Raw genomic sequence first — 17218 nt, 5'->3', positions numbered from 1 at the left:
TACGCTAAATTCAGATGCCGACGACGAGTGTTCATTATTGTTTTCATGCATCAGTTCCATATTATGGTCTTCCTAAAAATTATGAAATGAAATGAAATGAAAAAAAATCCGACAAGCCTACTACATTGAAACAAAAAACTTAAAACTTACGGTAAATTCAGGCAATTCAATATTCTCTTCAATGACTACGTCATTCATGTTTGGAATTTCAAGGCTATTCAAATCATCATCGTACGAAATTGCACCAAAAAATGGATCCGAATCAAGCATTTCAAGTAATGAGTTTGTTTCATGCAACACGATGCTTGTTTCATGCAACAAGTCCATATTATGATCAAACTAAAAGATCATGAAGTGAAAATCATGAAAAATACAGTAAAATATGAAACAAAATATTAAATTTACTTACGCTCAATTCAGTCGACGATTGGCCGAATGATAGTTCATTATTTTCTTCATTCACTTCACTATAGGATATTAGACCAAAAAATGGATCACTATTCACAATTTTACCAATAAAATCTTCTTCGGACATTGTTGAATATATTGAATTATTGATTTAAATTCGAAGTATTCACTTTGATGAATATAACTAAAGTGACCATATTCGACGGGGGTATAGAATTACAGAAAGTATGTGCAAGTAAAAACTGCAATTTGGCAGATTTTGTAATCAAGTTAATAGCTCGTACAAAAAGGTTACATATCAAAACTGCAATGGGACATTTTTCATAACAAAACTGAAAAAAATTTAAGTTTTGTTATTCTAAGCATTTTAGCGGAAGTAGATTAATTGAAATTAAATTACATTCAAGCCACTTCGTTTTTGAGCTTCAACGTGTTCGCAGCAAAAATGTCTCATAAATTCAATATCGCTTTCAGCAAACCTATCCAAATGGTAAGTGATGTTAAAAGTAAAAAAAAAAGTGTAAATTTGACGAGATAGTTTTCAATTTTTGTAATACAACGAATCTGAAGTGATAGTTTTCAATTTTTGTAATACAACGAATCTGAAGTGATACTTTTCAATTTTGTAATACAACGAATCTGAAGTGATAGTTTTCAATTTTTGTAATACAACGAATCTGAAGTGATAGTTTTCAATTTTTGTAATACAACGAATCTAAAGTGATAGTTTTCAATTTTTGTAATACAACGAATCTGAAGTGATAGTTTTCAATTTTTTTTCTGTGATTTTGAAAAAACGGCAAGAAATAATTATTATTATTTTTCTTTGTTAGCCCTATAATGCATCAGGCTATGGACAGTTTAATGGACAAGGGAATGGGTTTTACTATTCAGCTCCATCCCGATCATTTTCGCGGAATTTACCATCGCAGCAAATGATGATGAGCCCATTTAATGGCTATGGAAACGGACAAATGATGAGCCAAATGATGAATCCATTTAATCCCACCCCCCAAATGATGAATCAAATTAGCGGAAATGGACATATGAGCGGAATGCATCAAGCAATGGTATGTAATCAGTCTCTATTTTTTATGTATTCTCTATTTTTTTACATATTTATTGACTTTGGGGAATTTCAATTTTTTTACAGAATATGCCAATGACTCCATCCGTTTCTTTTGAAACACTCACGCGAAATCGTATGTTAGAGGAATCCAGATTTTTTTTGAATAAATCAAATTCGAAATGGCTTTCAATTGGTGTAATACCTGGTGCTAAACTCATTGGTGGTCCGGGGTTTGCTTCATCCGTTATGTTATGCGGAAACGGAATGGCACCATTGCTCTTAGACGGCGAGGAAGAGATGTTAGCGTTGTTTAAAGCTATTCGAGAGAATTCGGAATGTCAATTTATGGCTACCGACACGCGCAGTAATTATCCTGAATCAAATGAAAAAATGCCATTCATTGTAATGAGCGTTTCATTTGGGAACACACCGTGCATTAAAATCACCCATTGTACGACGATGAAATCAGCTGTGTTGGGGCTCAATACTGCACAAGAATTACTACAAAAGGAACAATTCGTATTTAAATTATATCATATGAAAAAAACACGTGCATTAGCCCTTGAAAGTGAATTCGAAACGTTCCTTTGGTATATTCATGAACACGGCAATGCAGGTGTAGACGACGAAACTGCATGTAGTCCCTTGGCATGCGAAATATTTGTCAATTTCCCAGAATTGATTGAACATGCCGTAGAAAGATACAAAGAAGAGAAACACCTTAATATGCCGAAAAAACGCAAGAATTCAAACCCAGCACCACGTAAATATACAAAAAAAGCAAAAAAAAACACAAGAAATTATTGCCGAACCAGTGAAAGCGAATGAGCCAACTGAGCAAAGTCAGCAATCAGCTGACATAAGTAAAACGACCATTGAACAGGAAAACGGCGAAGTAAAATCGGATGGAGAAAAAAATGAAACGAAAGCCGTTGTTATTGAATCCGATGATGACAATGCAGAAAATGAAGAAGAAGAAGAAGATGATGACGAAGACGTTGTTATTAACCCCCCCAAACGCAATAGAATCAGAAAAATATCTGATTCAAGTGAAGACGGTGAAAATGCCGATAAAGTATGAAAATTGTCCAATAAATGAATGAATGATACTGAAAAAATAATAAAGATTCATTTCAACAATTTCGAATAAAAAAAAAATCTGAAATGGTTTTAATTTCATGAATTAGCTTTTTTCTAGAGATCTTTTGAATTTAGGTAAAACTTTTTCCTCTAGCGATCTTTTGAATTTAGGCGCATAATTTTAAGCTTTGTACAAAGTTTAAAATTATGCGCCTGAAAGTATGCACTTTTGGTCGCAATTTTTAAATTAAAAATGGCGGCCAAAAGTGCATACTATTCTACTAGTTTATTTCTTAGTTTTTACTCAAATGGGGCGTTACTCTTTCTATCGACAAGAAAATGTCAAACAACTTTGGAACTTACCTTTTAAAATTGATTTTACTTAAAACTTGAGAGGAAAAGAATTGGTTTCGATCACAATTTGTAGTTAAGTATTGCTCTGACGAAAAACACGAGTAGAATGTTTTGGATCAAGCAAAATCCTGGTATTTATACCCACTTTGACTCCATTAATGTCTTAATGATCCAATGTTCATTAAGTGGTTAATTACCTCATTTGGTGTACTTGCAAAGATGTTCATACTTTTGTGGAGGCGCTGTAATCAATAATTATTTTTCTTTGTAAGTAATTAGCAAATGACATCCAAATGATTTTAAACAAAAGTACCATTTTCAAGGATCTAACGGAAAATCATATTTTTCTACCTATATAAAAGACTTTCTCATTTCCAAATTGAACTTATCTGTAAAGAAATGTTGAATATTATAATGCAGTGAAAACCCTTTTTTGTGTTAAAGTTTTTGTGTTACGCTTATTCAGAAATAAGTACACATAAAACAACAGAGGTTGTCATTAGAAAAATTTGATAGGTTTGTATTAGCAAAAATAAAATGTAAGACCGCACCGAATTCTCAAAGATCCTAATAATGCAATAACAATTAATTGTCCCTTTGCATTTTCCAAGCCAAAGCATTTGTCATTTGAAATCGCATAATTTTCAAAAGAATTATTATTTCTTTCTTTTTCGAAGTAAAAAATAATAAAAAAAAAAATCTTTTTTATAGAAGAAAGAAGTGAACCAAAAAAATGAATTCGTTCGATCTTATCTCAAGTTTTGTTGATGATTCCGTTAAGCATGTTCCTGACGAAGAAATATCAGTTTTTATTTGCAATAATTTCATTAAAATATAATTTGACGATCTTTCACCTGATAGCCTCAGACAAATAAACGGTTGAGAAACGATACGATAGTCACAAACAAATCGGTTAAATTGGAATTTCTCGGTCCAGCAGAAAAAGGCGGTGTTTTTGTTTCGAACGATCAAGTTTTATTATTATTATTCCCTTCAAGTATTAATGCATTGTAAATCACTTCATCAATAAATATTGCAAGGACGAGGTTGTAATCATTTTTCTCACCGTTTGGAAAATACATTAATCGCATTGGAAGCAAATTTCAAAAATGTTGAAAAAGTTCGATTTTTTTCTTATAATTTGGGAGACGAGTTGAAGAGATTGAATCGATTGTTTCCAAATTTACGTTAAATGGATTTTGAAGGTCATAAAGAAGTAATGAATGTAATGAATCTAATTACAAAAAATAAGAAATTTTTATAAGAAAAAAAAAACAAAAAATTACAAGAAATAAAAAAAAATTCCCCTACCGGGAATCGAACCCGGGCCTTCTCGGTGAGAGCGAGATATCCTAGCCACTAGACCATAGAGGAGATGCAATTTAAGTCGCTAAATTATATTCTCCGACACCCTCAAGTTAAAGAGTCAAAATATATGAATATTATTATGACATGCACGATATCATCCATGCGCTTACTTAATGTTAACCACGATGTTATATAATAAAATTCATTCAAACGATATTTCTTCACTGTCTGTTTGCAACCGTCTGTCGCCAACCGTTTGCAAACAGAGGAAGTACAAGATCAAATGATCTATAAAAATGATGTGCTCATTTTGTCTGCTTCAAATCATTTGTTCCGAATAAGAATGCATTGCAACATGGTAGCTGATAACGCCAGGCCCCCATTCATGTGGATATATTTCGTATCTTATGTGGATTAACCAATTTTTTAAAAAAATGTTCTACGTGCCGAATGACAGCAACATGTTTAATTTCACGCAATACAATACCGCGATATCACCTTCGTTTGCTCTATTTTTTCAACAGTTCTTTCAACATATACTTGACTTTTATGTAAGTTATTACTTCAGACTTATATCATATGATTTTGTGATAAAATCTGGACCCTTTTCGTATAAATTCAAGTGAAAATGGCATTGATTAAGCAGTTTAGTTGAAATCATCTCATTAGAAGAATATACCTAGTATATTTCTGTTTTCTGAAACGAAAGAGCACTTGAATCAAAATGCAGAGCATTATTTTCATCGTTAGTTGTTTGGCAATTGTTGGGGTCTCAGCAGATCAACTAGTCGAATCATCTGATGGCATCGATGCGAGAGCTCTCAAATTCGGACCAACGACGGGTAGAAAGGGTATCGCTGCAAAAGTTCAATGTGTAACAGACACCATAGACGGAGTCGTCAATGAATACCAGTGCCAACCAGTGTGGCGTAACGTTGAACAACAGCTTCAAACAAGCATTGGCAATTTATTTTTGTGTCTCAAGTATCAAGGTTTTCAAGTTCAAACGTAAGTTGTTGTTTTTGAGTAAAAAAAAAGTGAAAAATTACCAAAATGAAAAATATTTATCTTTTTGTAATTTCTTGTGCGTGTAGGTGCGTCGCCAGAGAAGTGTTCAATACTGGACTTTCCATGAACAATCTCCTGACCAAATTGGATTCGGTAAGAAAATTATACAGAATTAATCGTTTTTTTCACTAATGGAGACAATTTTGTGTGTGACAATTTATTGAGTATTCAAGATTATTTAATCGATTGTGTTTTCACAGGATTATCCTGAAGCTGGCAAACAAGTGCGTCTTCGTATCACTCGAAATTGCTGCGGTTAAAATGAAATAATTTGCTGTAATCAAAGTTCATTGTTCTCACCATATTTTATGATTGTAGAAGTAGCTAAAACAATACTGTAATAGATAAACATACGAAACCACCGACAATTTAACCATTAAGTATATAAGTAAAAAACACTTCTTTCGAAGTTCCCAGTGTGACGCAATACTGTAAATCTAAAAATGGTCTGATATAAATTTTCAGTGACGCGTTCGCTCAAATATGTACAAAATGTTATTATTGCGTCGCCTCTTTCGCCGCAAAAAAATATGGAAACATACACTCTATGTAAAAATACTAAACCGTTTTCCCATTTATTTTAAATTGTATATACTTGCAGCGGCTTAGTATTTTTTATGGACATATTACAAATAAATAAAATTGAAAATAATTGCTTTAGAGTAAATAACAGCAGATTTTTTGTTCAAAGTGAAACATAAGTTCTTCAAAAATAAAAACGCTCTGTTCTAACTTTTAGACATGTCAATCATTTTGTGTTTGCATTTTAGAGGCGACGCAATAATAACATTTTGTACATATTTGAGCGAACGCGTCACTGAAAATTTATATCAGACCATTTTTAGATTTACAGTATTGCGTCACACTGGGAACTTCGAAAGAAGTGTTTTTTACTTATATCAATAGTTTTGATAGTATTTTGGTTACCGTTAATATGTTCAAAATGGCAAGAGATGAAGATTTTTTTATAGGAAATGTACCATGTACGAATTCTACCGCAAAATAAATGTCATATTCGGTTTTCTCGTATAAAAAAGCCCCCAAATACCAATTTTCATAGCAATCGACTAAAAACCATTTTTTTCCGAAATATTATTCCAAAAGAAAGGTTTCAAGCCGATTAATCTCAAAAAATTGAACTAATTTCTCAAAATGGTTACCACAGTTGAATTCCTCGGGTCCGAACTATGTAAAATCAGTTGTCAAAGTGGATCAACAAAGTAAAAACCTAACACATTACAGTGGATTACTAAGATATTAAAATATTAAGGTGATCGCTTAAGTTCAAACTTTTTCTTATTTTCACCAAATAAAACATATTGGTTCTTAAAAATGTTCATGCCGGCTCAAAATTGAGTGCCCTTTAGATTTATGAGGGAAAAAGCCAAGCCAGTCATACATTTTTTCGAGATAAATGACGATTAACTTCGATTTTTATCGATTTTTCCCCATTTTTCGAGGTCTAGTCAATCTGTTCTAACCTTTTACGCTGATTTTTTTTCAAAATTTCTTTATTGCTTCATCAAGATGACCTTAATGTCTTTCCAATAAGCTAAGAATTGCCGTTATTTTATTGAGAAATACCCCATCTACATGTGATCAAAAATGGCCGAAAAATAGAAAATTGCCCGAAAAAAAATTTCAACTTCGGGATGCGATTTTTTTTTAAAACGAATTTTCCCAGATATGACACATACGCCAAATCATCACATATTTGGTCCCCAACAAACCCCTAGTTTTTTGATTTTTTTCATAGACACATTTTTTTTAAAATTTGGATTACGTAAAAAAATTCATGGTCATTTTTCGCCGAAAATGTCACACAACACGCCACCTCGTGGACATTTTTGAAAATTTTTCCATTCTGACTTTGGATTCGGAAAGGTGAGTCTTGTACCTTTCCAACGACGTATAAATCATTGAATTACCTTTCAGATGGCCAGAAAAATATCCAATTGATGAAAAACTCAAAAAGGGCCTCCCAAAAATGTTCGACCCCAGGCCCAAGAGATATGGGAGACGAAATCGAAAATTTCAAAAGCACATATATTCTCAGTTTTTCATCTTCTTTCAATAAAAATTACAAAAAAAATGTTTTTTCAAAAACTACGGAAAAAAAAGAGGACATACAAACACCCCAAGCGACTAATTTTGAGGTTTTTGGCCATTTTTGGTAAAATGACCATATTTAATCCACTTTTCAAGCGATCGTTATGATATTTTTTTTTAACATTATCTACGCAGTCCCTAGATTCCGAAAATGTAAAAAAATAAATTCGAAAAAAGCATGTCGGTGGTCAAAAATTGAGAAAAAGGAATTTTCAGCGATTCTTTCAAAATGCCACCTGGCGGCCAAATTTTGAATTTTTTTAAATTTTTTTGCGGATTCTTATTTTGGTGCCCGAGCACTACTAAAATATGTAAAAACCCCTTTCCAAAAGTCAGCGGTCTAGATTTTCATGTCTTAAACGTATATATAGAGTGACGCAAAATATACATATTTCATATGTATGTGGGTATTGCGTCACTTGGGGGACTGCCGTCCCCCGTGATATACAATCTAAAAATAGAATTTTATCATAGATGAAAGTGACACGATTGTTTATTGACATTGTGAGCATGAATTTGATAGTGATATATACCGAGAGAAAAGAGCAAAAATTCAAAATCTATTGTTATAATTTTTATGACTACTATTTTTCTATTGTGTTTTTTTGAGATCATTATGGACAATTATTCATTGTGAATTTAATTCACTGATTCGAAATCCGATTATCGGATGAATGTCAAACATGTGATGTAATAAACAAAAACTGATAAAATTAAACTTGTTTTTTTGTTGATGTTTTCATAATTCGTACAAATGATTAAAGCCACTCACTAGTGAAGAAGCATCGATTATTACTTAAACGCACTGCGTTAAAAATGTATTGTATTAGATAAAAAAAATTGATGTCATCCCAAAACCATTTTTGCTGTACAAAATTTGTTCATTCAGTCTGCGATTATATGGCAAATTAAGATATAATAGCACGACTATTAAGCTCAACCGAAATTAGTTGAATGGATGAAAATACGTTTAATGGTTTTAGTTGCGTTTAGTTAATGCAAATAAAATTGAATGGTCGAATTAATTTTTTTCCAAATCAAGGATAGTTCAACAGATTTGTGTTAGATTGGATGAGCACCAGCTCTAAATGTAATTCATTCTGATTTTGGTTTGATTGAGTTTGGTCCACATTTGAAGTACTTGAGTTAGTTTTGCTTTCACGAATTGATAGTTAAATTTTTTCTACACTGATTTGAAGCAGTTTTCAATTACTGGCTGTGAAATATTCAGTACATTTCAAAATGTTGATGCAGATGAATACCAAATCATTTCGCAAGTTGTTTGTTATTCAATTTCATTTTCTGATATTCGGTATTTGTTTGTGTACAATTATGTTACTTGGTGTGTCTATTTGGCTTGAAAGTTCTTATAAAATACCAAAACCACAACCAATGGCTCTGAAACACCATAGTTTAGAAGAGACCATGCGAATTAACGAGTCAAAAAAGTGTTTTCAGCCGAGAAATGATGAAATCGTTTCAAATTTACACATTTTGGAGGATGTATTGGAAACTCAATGGAAACCCGGCAATGTGATATTTTTTCATGAAACTTCGTGCATTCAAAATGGCATCATTCAATTGAATGCCAGGTAATAAATTCTAGAATAAATTTCAATAAATTAAATGATTAACCAGGTATTTGTATAAAAGTTCATCAAATTGCAGAGAAAAATGCATTCAAACAAAGTTATTCATTCGAATGTCTTCACAGACAGGCTTGCGCCATTGAATCTGCAGCCAAATGGAATCCAAACCGCACGATTCTCGTTACATTTACTTCAAAAGTTGGATATTCGTTGAATAGTTCTGTATCACCCATCATAGCAGCTCTAAATGCCTATCCGAATATCTATTTTCGAAATGTGGATTTGACACGGTATTCAATTCAAACGCCAATGGAACATTGGTTTCAAAACGATCAACTGTTTCTTTCTCAATATCTCAATTCGCACACTTCGGACTTTCTGCGATACGCATCGATGTTCAAGTTCGGTGGAATTTATTTGGATTTGGATGTTGTAGTTCAACGTAATTTTAATGAATTACCATCGAATTTTGCCGCTGCTGAAAGTGTTCGATTCGTAGCAGTTGGAGCTATGGGCTTTCAACCGAACGGAATCGGACATGCAATTGCAGAGCTGTGTGTTAAGTAAGAATTGTGTTTGGGCATTGATTTACAATGAAAGATTTGGATAAAGAAATTCAATCAAATAGTGTTTTATTTGAATTTCAGAGAATTTTCATCAAGCTTCAACGGTTTTAAATGGGCTCACAATGGGCCAGGAATTTTGACGAGGGTTTTGAAAAAAATATGTCAAGCACAGCTTACATCCGATATGACACCCGAAAAATGTTTGAGATTCAATGTACTTCCACAAAACACTTTTTATGCCATCAAATCGAAACAATGGCAAATGTTTTTTAATCCAAATGCAACACAAGAAACACTAAGACTCACACGGAACTCGGTGTTAGTTCATGTTTGGAACAAATATTCAGCCAGTCAAATTATTCGAAAACGAAGAAAAAAGACCGCTTATGATGTTATTGCGAGCATAAATTGCCCAAAAGTTTATCAAGCATCAGGCAATAGTTTTTGAACCTTCATCATCAATAATAAAAAAGATTTTGATTGGATTTTTGTCAGTTTTTTATTTACTGAAGAATATACTAGAGAATATATCACATGTGTAATATTTCGTAAAACTATCAAACAATCTTAAAATTGACAGGAATGGTTGCAACCATGGTTCGGTATATTCGGTGTGTTATCAATTAAAAACTAAAAAATAAATCAACCATAGAATTTTAATCGGAGCAATTTCGAGTGATACGAAGACGCACTTGTTTACCAGCTTCAGGATAATCCTGTGAAAACACAATTTTCGATTAAATAATCTTGAATACTCAATGAATTCACACAAAATTGTCTCCAATTAGTGAATAAAACGACTTATTCTGTATAATTTTCTTACCGAATCCAATTTGGTCAGGAGATTGTTCATGGAAAGTCCAGTATTGAACACTTCTCTGGCGACGCATCTACACGCACAAGAAATTACAAAAAGATAAATATTTTTCATTGGATTTGGTAATTTTTCACTTTTTGTTTTACTCAAAAACAACAACTTACGTTTGAACTTGAAAACCTTGATACTTGAGACACAAAAATAAATTGCCAATGCTTGTTTGAAGCTGTTGTTCAACGTTACGCCACACTGGTTGGCACTGGTATTCATTGACGACTCCGTCTATGGTGTCTGTTACACATTGAACTTTTGCAGCGATACCCTTTCTACCCGTCGTTGGTCCGAATTTGAGAGCTCTCGCATCGATGCCATCAGATGATTCGACTGGTTGACCTGCTGAGACGCCAACAATTGCCAAACAACTAACGATGAAAATAATGCTCTGCATTTTGATTCAAGTGCTCTTTCGTTTCAGAAAACAGAGATATACTAGGTATATTCTTCTAATGGGTAGATTTCAACTTAACTGATTAATAAATGCCATTTTCACTTGAATTTATACGAAAGGGGTCCAGATTTTATCACAAAATCATATGATATAAGTCTGAAGTAATAACTTACATAAAAGTCAAGTATATGTTGAAAGAAATGTTGCTGTCATTCGGCACGTAGAACATTTTTTAAAAAAATTGGTTAATCCACATAAGATACGAATTATATCCACATGTATGGGGGCCTGGCGTTATCAGCTACCATGTTGCAATGCCTTCTTATTCGGAACAAATGATTTGAAGCAGACAAAATGAGCACATCATTTTTATAGATCATTTGATGTTGTACGAGGGCGACTATTTAAGTTTCTTCAATATGTATGTTTTAGTATTGCCCGATGCAAACCATTGTCATATTCGTAAAGTTGGACATTTTTCATGACCATTTGACTTAACAGGACGAATTTTAGTTTTGTGGTATGGCTACGGTGTCAGTTGGAAAAGGTCAACTTCGCAAAAAAATGAAATTTACAAAAAAGATTATTTCTCATAAGTTTTCAAAAAGAGCTGCCTGCTCAACAGTACTACTTCCGACTCAAGTCGGGGTATGGGAAGGAAGTACCATGCCTTGCCACTGTATACAACTGGTTCACTGAATCCCATCGTCATGGTGCTCGCTACAGTGATCAATTGCGCGATGGTCCTTCGAAAATTGATGTCATCGAGAAAAACTCTGGTGCCGATTGAGTTAGGATCGAAGTTTCTTTTACAGTTAAATTGTGGTATGCCCAAGGATCACAGAGACTCCAATCATTTGGTTCTTCCATGAATTACAACATGAAAAAAATAAATCTTTACGTGTCAACCCACAGTTGCTCAAAAATCGATTGATTTTAATCACATCCAAAAAATCATAACCAATTTGACATAGGATAATAAAAACACGTCTATACGATCGCAATAGAAGCCAAGACATGATTCCAGTAGTTTGGACCTGAAACAAAAACTTGGTTGACTCTCTGAGTCTTCAAACATGAACACAATCGAACAAAACTTGTTCGTTTGTGAAGTGATAGGGAAAATCGGACCTCATTATTTTACAGTGTTATGTGTCATGTTGCTACCATGCCTTTAGAGGATGAAAGGTCCTTCAATGCTGAATAGTACACAACCATTTGATTGTCAAAAGTCATCACGGGAATATGGAGACCAAAACTCTGAAACTTATAATCCCAAAACATGGCAAAAAGAAGCCCATCAAACAGTCGACTATTTGACCACCCAAAAGATCGAATTGATGCACAATACTCCGTGTACGAATTATTCGGGACCCCTCTGTCCACCAGAGACCAAAATCAGTTGGATACAATATATTTTTCGTACTTGAAATTAGGTGCATATTCAAAAAAGTGCACTTTTTGGAGTGTCATGTTTAAGCTGCTGTCGTAGCCATACCACAAAACTAAAATTCGTCCTGTTAAGTCAAATGGTCATGAAAAATGTCCAACTTCACGAATATGACAATGGTTTGCATCGGGCAATACTAAAACATACATATTGAAGAAACTTAAATAGTCGCCTACGTACTTCCTCTGTTTACAAACGGTTGGCAAACAATAGAGAAACAGACAGTGAAGAAATATCGTTTTAATAAACATGAAACTGATTTTAAATAGATTTGGTGTTCTATTTTTAATTCAATTTTAATACATTTCTATGAATGATCACTTATGTGTAAAAAATTCAACGACAGCTAGAATTCATTCAATGATAGATTCACTGTTTTCAGACTTTTTGTACTGAGGGTCATGTGTTCCTTACATTTTATTGAAAATTCTTCGATTACGGTGCGATGACTACAATGCATCATAAAGGCAATCGATCTTTTAAATGACTTATCTTTTATTCTGGAATGATATATGTAATTTTTGTCGCATGTAAACATGTCGCCGCCAATTATCTTGACCGTTTTTTGTTTCCAGCTTACAATATATTTGTGTTTTCGTTAAAAAGCAAACAATGTGAACAAAGTGGTCTAATTTCGCACAATTTTTTTTACAAATTTTATAACAAATAGACTGAAATTACTTTCAAATAGATAAGGTTACTGTGTTTATAATTATACGTATTTCACTATTTTTGTCGGCTTAAAATATAAACATTGTTGACAGCTTTCAACAACAGTATCAATGCAGTGAGCAATGAAGGCAAACGTTTTGTTTTTGCAATCGAATTCAATAATGCAGCACAATTCACTGTTACGTCGATATTCAATACCACGAATATTATTAATATTCACTTTCATTATCATTTCCGCTAACTTCATTCGAATTTTTAAAGTTAAACAATTCGAAAATGCCGCAAAAAGAGAAAAAATATTTACGAACACCGGACGATGTGATGGAAATGACCATACGTCAATATCTAGTTTTAAAATTGCTGCTAAAAAGAACGGTATGCCTGAAGTAAATGTCACAGTGATTTTTTTTGTTTTTCAAATGGAAATGTGTCAGGAAAACTCAAACTCTTTTCAGCAATCATCACTCGAAGACTATGATTCTTCAAACGAATTGACAGAAGCAATTGATGGAATAGCTCTTGGGGAAAATATTGGAAAGCAAATCAATTGTTCTGAAAAACCAATGTGGCAAGACAACTCATTAGAGATAAAAGTTCGGTACTATCGATTAGAATTTTATGCGCATCGAAATTTGCATTGAAAATAACCATTTTTTTAGAGAAATTACGAAATGTAAAGAGAAAAGTTTCGAACCAAAAAATTATCAAAGAGGTGACTTTTGGATACTACAGAATTAGATTCGCTCACTCATGGAGATTTTTTGTTTTTAGATAATTTGATACCGGTTCTGGAAAGGTACCTTCGTATAAACCTTACTCGACCTTATTGTGAAAAAAATGTGGATCGACTAATTTTTAAAGCAATTGTCTTGAGTTTGTCAAATTTAAATCTAGTTCCCTCAGTAACACATATTGTATATCTGTCTGTTCAGATGGTCGGGTCCAGTCAGTATAATAGCTCTCTATCCCTTAAATACTGGATTTTTTTTTTAAATTCAGAATGAAATAACCGATTTTAATTTATAAGGTCTTATAAATGTGTTTCCGTTGGCAAAAGAAAAGGTAAATTTCATTTTTGGGAACCGATCTATATCGGAACGAACAATAAACCATATTATGATGAACGACTGAGTTGGGATGGAAAAATGGAGAAAATGACTCAGGTTTGAGCAGGACCTTTTGGAACATTTGTTTGTAAAAAGGAATTATTTTTTATTTTGATTTTAGAGCCGTATTATGTGCTATCTTGATTACGAGTTTCACATATTGGACAATGCATTTTTGGTACATAGACCGGGCATTAAGGTGTATCACGCAGATCATCGACGATTTATTTATAGAGCCACACTTGAAAATTAATTATGGAACGGCAAATGGAAAGTTGTGCAGTTGAATTCCGGTTTCATTTCATTGAAGAAAAAAAAAGTGTTTTGGTAACTGTTCAAACAAAGTTTAAATAAAATTGTAGAAAAAACTACAAAAAATTGAGTAGTATTCATCAAAATTTTCCTATTAATAAAGACCAATTACAACAAAATTTTCTGAAAAGAAAAAAAAACATTTTTTCAAAAGCCATACGCCGAAATGTATACTCTACAAAAGAAAATGCTTACTTAGAAAAATAAAATGTCTTACATCCGTAAGACGAACTTTTCCGCACTGTGATCCATAACATGCATTTATTACATATATTTACTTAAATTTGAATTTACGAGAAAATTGATTCTGACATGTTAAAAGTATTCGTAATTGAAAGAATATTTGATTTTTAAAAATCGTCTTTATTATTCAGAAGAACAGAATTTAACTTATTTTCTAAAGAACTTTATTGGCTTTATATATAAAGAAAGTACATTGATAAAATAACAAAATACATTATTAAAAAAGGTCATTTAAATATTTTTAAATTAATCGAAAGTAAAACAAAACAATAATAAAATCAGAAAATAAAATAAAAATAAAGATAATGATAATAAATTGAAAATTATGTACATGAAATGACTCTAATTAATCAAATCAAATGAAATAAAAACACCATTATATTGAAATAGCAAAATAATTTACTATTTATTTATAATTTATTTTGCTATCTCAATATAATGGTGTTTTTATTTCATTTGATTTGAATAATGATAATAGTTCAGTTATGAAAAAATTCAGCATGGAAGAATGTCTTTAGTTGTGCAGTGATTGTCCTATAGCTCATACCTTGTTCGTCAAAATGAAGACATTCAAGTATCTGTGTGGTATTCTTTTTTTACTATTGTGCAGTGATTATAGCCACTTCGGATACGCATGATATTGAAAATCTACTTGGAAAATTAAACAACGTGGTGGACATCTACAATGACAGAATTACGAGAAGCGGTAAATGTCGAGGATGCTTTGGCAGTTGAAAACGATGATATGAACGAGTGGGCAACTGCGATCCATACATCTCAATGTTTAGAGAAAAAATAATTATCATCTCAATAATGTAATCTTACCTTTTGTTTATTACAGATCGAAGACATTAACTCATTCATTAAGAAGTTGGAGCGGAACCATGCGGATCAATAAAAGTCGTCGAGCTGCTGTTAAACCATTGCAATATAAAAAGAATGCAAACTACGATAATCACTTCAATTATACAATCATTCACCAAAGCTTTTTGAACAATATTAAAATGCACTCCATCCCTGTGTTTGATTTAGCTGAAGATGCGAAACAATGGGTCTAACTTTAGATGTCCAATCGCTCCCGGTACACTTGACTTAACCAAATAACATCAACTTAATAGCGGCGTGACGGAAAATACCTAATGATTTCTTGATTTAACGTTTTTCGATCTCAATTCACCTATTTTTCTCCGCATATTGCCTTTGTAATCGAGTAGAATTTTGTTGAGTACTTCAATGGCATCATTCAACTCAGTCCGTGGTACTTTTTTATCTAATTCTTCATTGTAGATGTCCACCACGTTGTTTAATTTTCCAAGTAGATTTTCAATATCATGCGTATCCGAAGTGGCTATAATCACTGTACAATAGTAAAAAAAGAATACCACACAGATACTTGAATGTCTTCATTTTAACGAACAATGTATGAGCTATAGGACAATCACTGCACAACTAACAATATTTTTCCATGCCATTCGTATTTATTTATATATGTACGTCTTTTGAAAAGACTCTTTTCTAACTACATAACTTTGTTCGGTTATTTGTTATCATCGAGTATGCTTGTTTTGACTGTGTAAAAATATTTGGAACCTTTTAACAAATAAACATACACGATAAGATAGAGAACAATTACTGCACAATTAATGACATTTTTTCCATATCATTCATGTACGTCTTTTTAACTAACTTTGTTTGGTTATTTGCACATCAGATGCTCTTACTGAATTGGACAATGCATATCAGATGCTCTTTCGGAGTGGGCAAAGCATATCAGAATGCATTTATCAAATTGGGCAAAGCCATATTTTGTTAATTGTGCAGTAATTGTTCTCTATCTTATCATCATTTATGTTTATTTGTTAAAAGGCTCCAAATGTTTTTACGCTGCTCTTTTATTATCATCGAGTCTGTTCGTTTTGGTTGCGTTTGTTTTTTTTACATTTGGAGATTTTCTAGCTTATGAATATCAAGAGATAAAGAAATATTTTGTTGTATTTTGAAATGCTTTTGTTTTTGTTGTTTTTGTTTTGATAGGGTGTATAATATTACACTCGAGTGAACATAGATCTATGAGAACAAAAACAACAAAAACAAGAGCATGAAATTGATAAAAAATAAAAAATCTTACAGGAGTAAGACGAACTCTTCCGCACGGTGGTAGATGAGTATTTTTCAAAGCTATTTCAAAATAATATTTGTTCGATATTTCAAGCAGAAATACTCGCAAAGGATTTTTCACACTTTCATGATGAACCCATTTGTATGAGATTTGAAAGTATTCTATTTTCTAACAAAACGCGTTGTAAAAAATATGTCTGACGTTAATTTTGCCATAAACATTATTTTTGAAACTTCTTTCATACAAAAATCACAAAAAAAACTGTGGAATACAATTGGAACTATGCCTGCATGATGTCGCAATAGCATGATAATTTGCAAATGTAATTTTTTTTACAAAAAATAAATAAATTTCGGAGAGTTTGAAGAAATTTCAATTTCCATTTCTCAAGAAATAGATTATACTTTATCCAAGACGTTTTATTCGTATACTTATTTATAATACTTCATTCAGTATGTGGTAAAGATTCTTCTGCATTATTATCGGAATGATTTCCCCAT

The 17218-nt window shown here is 32.4% G+C and overlaps 3 protein-coding genes and 1 non-coding gene across 5 annotated transcripts; 2 read left to right on the top strand and 2 right to left on the bottom strand.

The window, feature by feature from the left end:
• Nucleotides 1–4213: 4213 nt before the first annotated feature.
• Nucleotides 4214–4285, bottom strand: Trnae-cuc. The gene has a single exon. It is a non-coding gene; the product is annotated as a tRNA-Glu (tRNA).
• A 594-nt stretch (nucleotides 4286–4879) lies between these two features.
• On the top strand, nucleotides 4880–5750 carry LOC116348352. Its single transcript, XM_031779332.1, has 3 exons — nucleotides 4880–5227; nucleotides 5314–5380; nucleotides 5488–5750. Exons 1-3 carry the CDS (start codon nucleotides 4944–4946, stop codon nucleotides 5545–5547), a joined length of 411 nt encoding a protein of 136 aa, XP_031635192.1. The 5' UTR covers nucleotides 4880–4943; the 3' UTR covers nucleotides 5548–5750.
• A 689-nt stretch (nucleotides 5751–6439) lies between these two features.
• Nucleotides 6440–9999, top strand: LOC116348214 (lactosylceramide 4-alpha-galactosyltransferase-like). The gene is made up of 3 exons (XM_031779124.1): nucleotides 6440–6507; nucleotides 9111–9548; nucleotides 9633–9999. Exons 1-3 carry the CDS (start codon nucleotides 6440–6442, stop codon nucleotides 9997–9999), a joined length of 873 nt encoding a protein of 290 aa, XP_031634984.1.
• Nucleotides 10000–10031: 32 nt separating this feature from the next.
• LOC116348353 lies at nucleotides 10032–10870 on the bottom strand. Of its 2 annotated transcripts, XM_031779333.1 has the most exons (4): nucleotides 10533–10870; nucleotides 10375–10441; nucleotides 10244–10267; nucleotides 10032–10181 (listed from the first exon to the last, which is right to left on the bottom strand). In XM_031779333.1, exons 1-4 carry the CDS (start codon nucleotides 10814–10816, stop codon nucleotides 10119–10121), a joined length of 438 nt encoding a protein of 145 aa, XP_031635193.1. In that variant the 5' UTR covers nucleotides 10817–10870; the 3' UTR covers nucleotides 10032–10118. The 2 variants fall into 2 exon arrangements, with proteins under 2 accessions (XP_031635193.1, XP_031635194.1); XM_031779334.1 differs by lacking the exon at nucleotides 10375–10441 and having other exon boundaries at nucleotides 10143–10267.
• Nucleotides 10871–17218: the final 6348 nt, after the last annotated feature.

Source organism: Contarinia nasturtii, unplaced genomic scaffold (assembly GCF_009176525.2).
Source record: "Contarinia nasturtii isolate CC-2019 unplaced genomic scaffold, AAFC_CNas_1.1 Cnas_scaffold_2367, whole genome shotgun sequence".
NCBI classification, from domain to species: Eukaryota; Metazoa; Arthropoda; class Insecta; order Diptera; family Cecidomyiidae; genus Contarinia; species Contarinia nasturtii.
The sequence above is the reverse complement of the archived record's forward strand: the minus strand, read 5'-3'. Positions and strand labels throughout refer to the sequence as shown.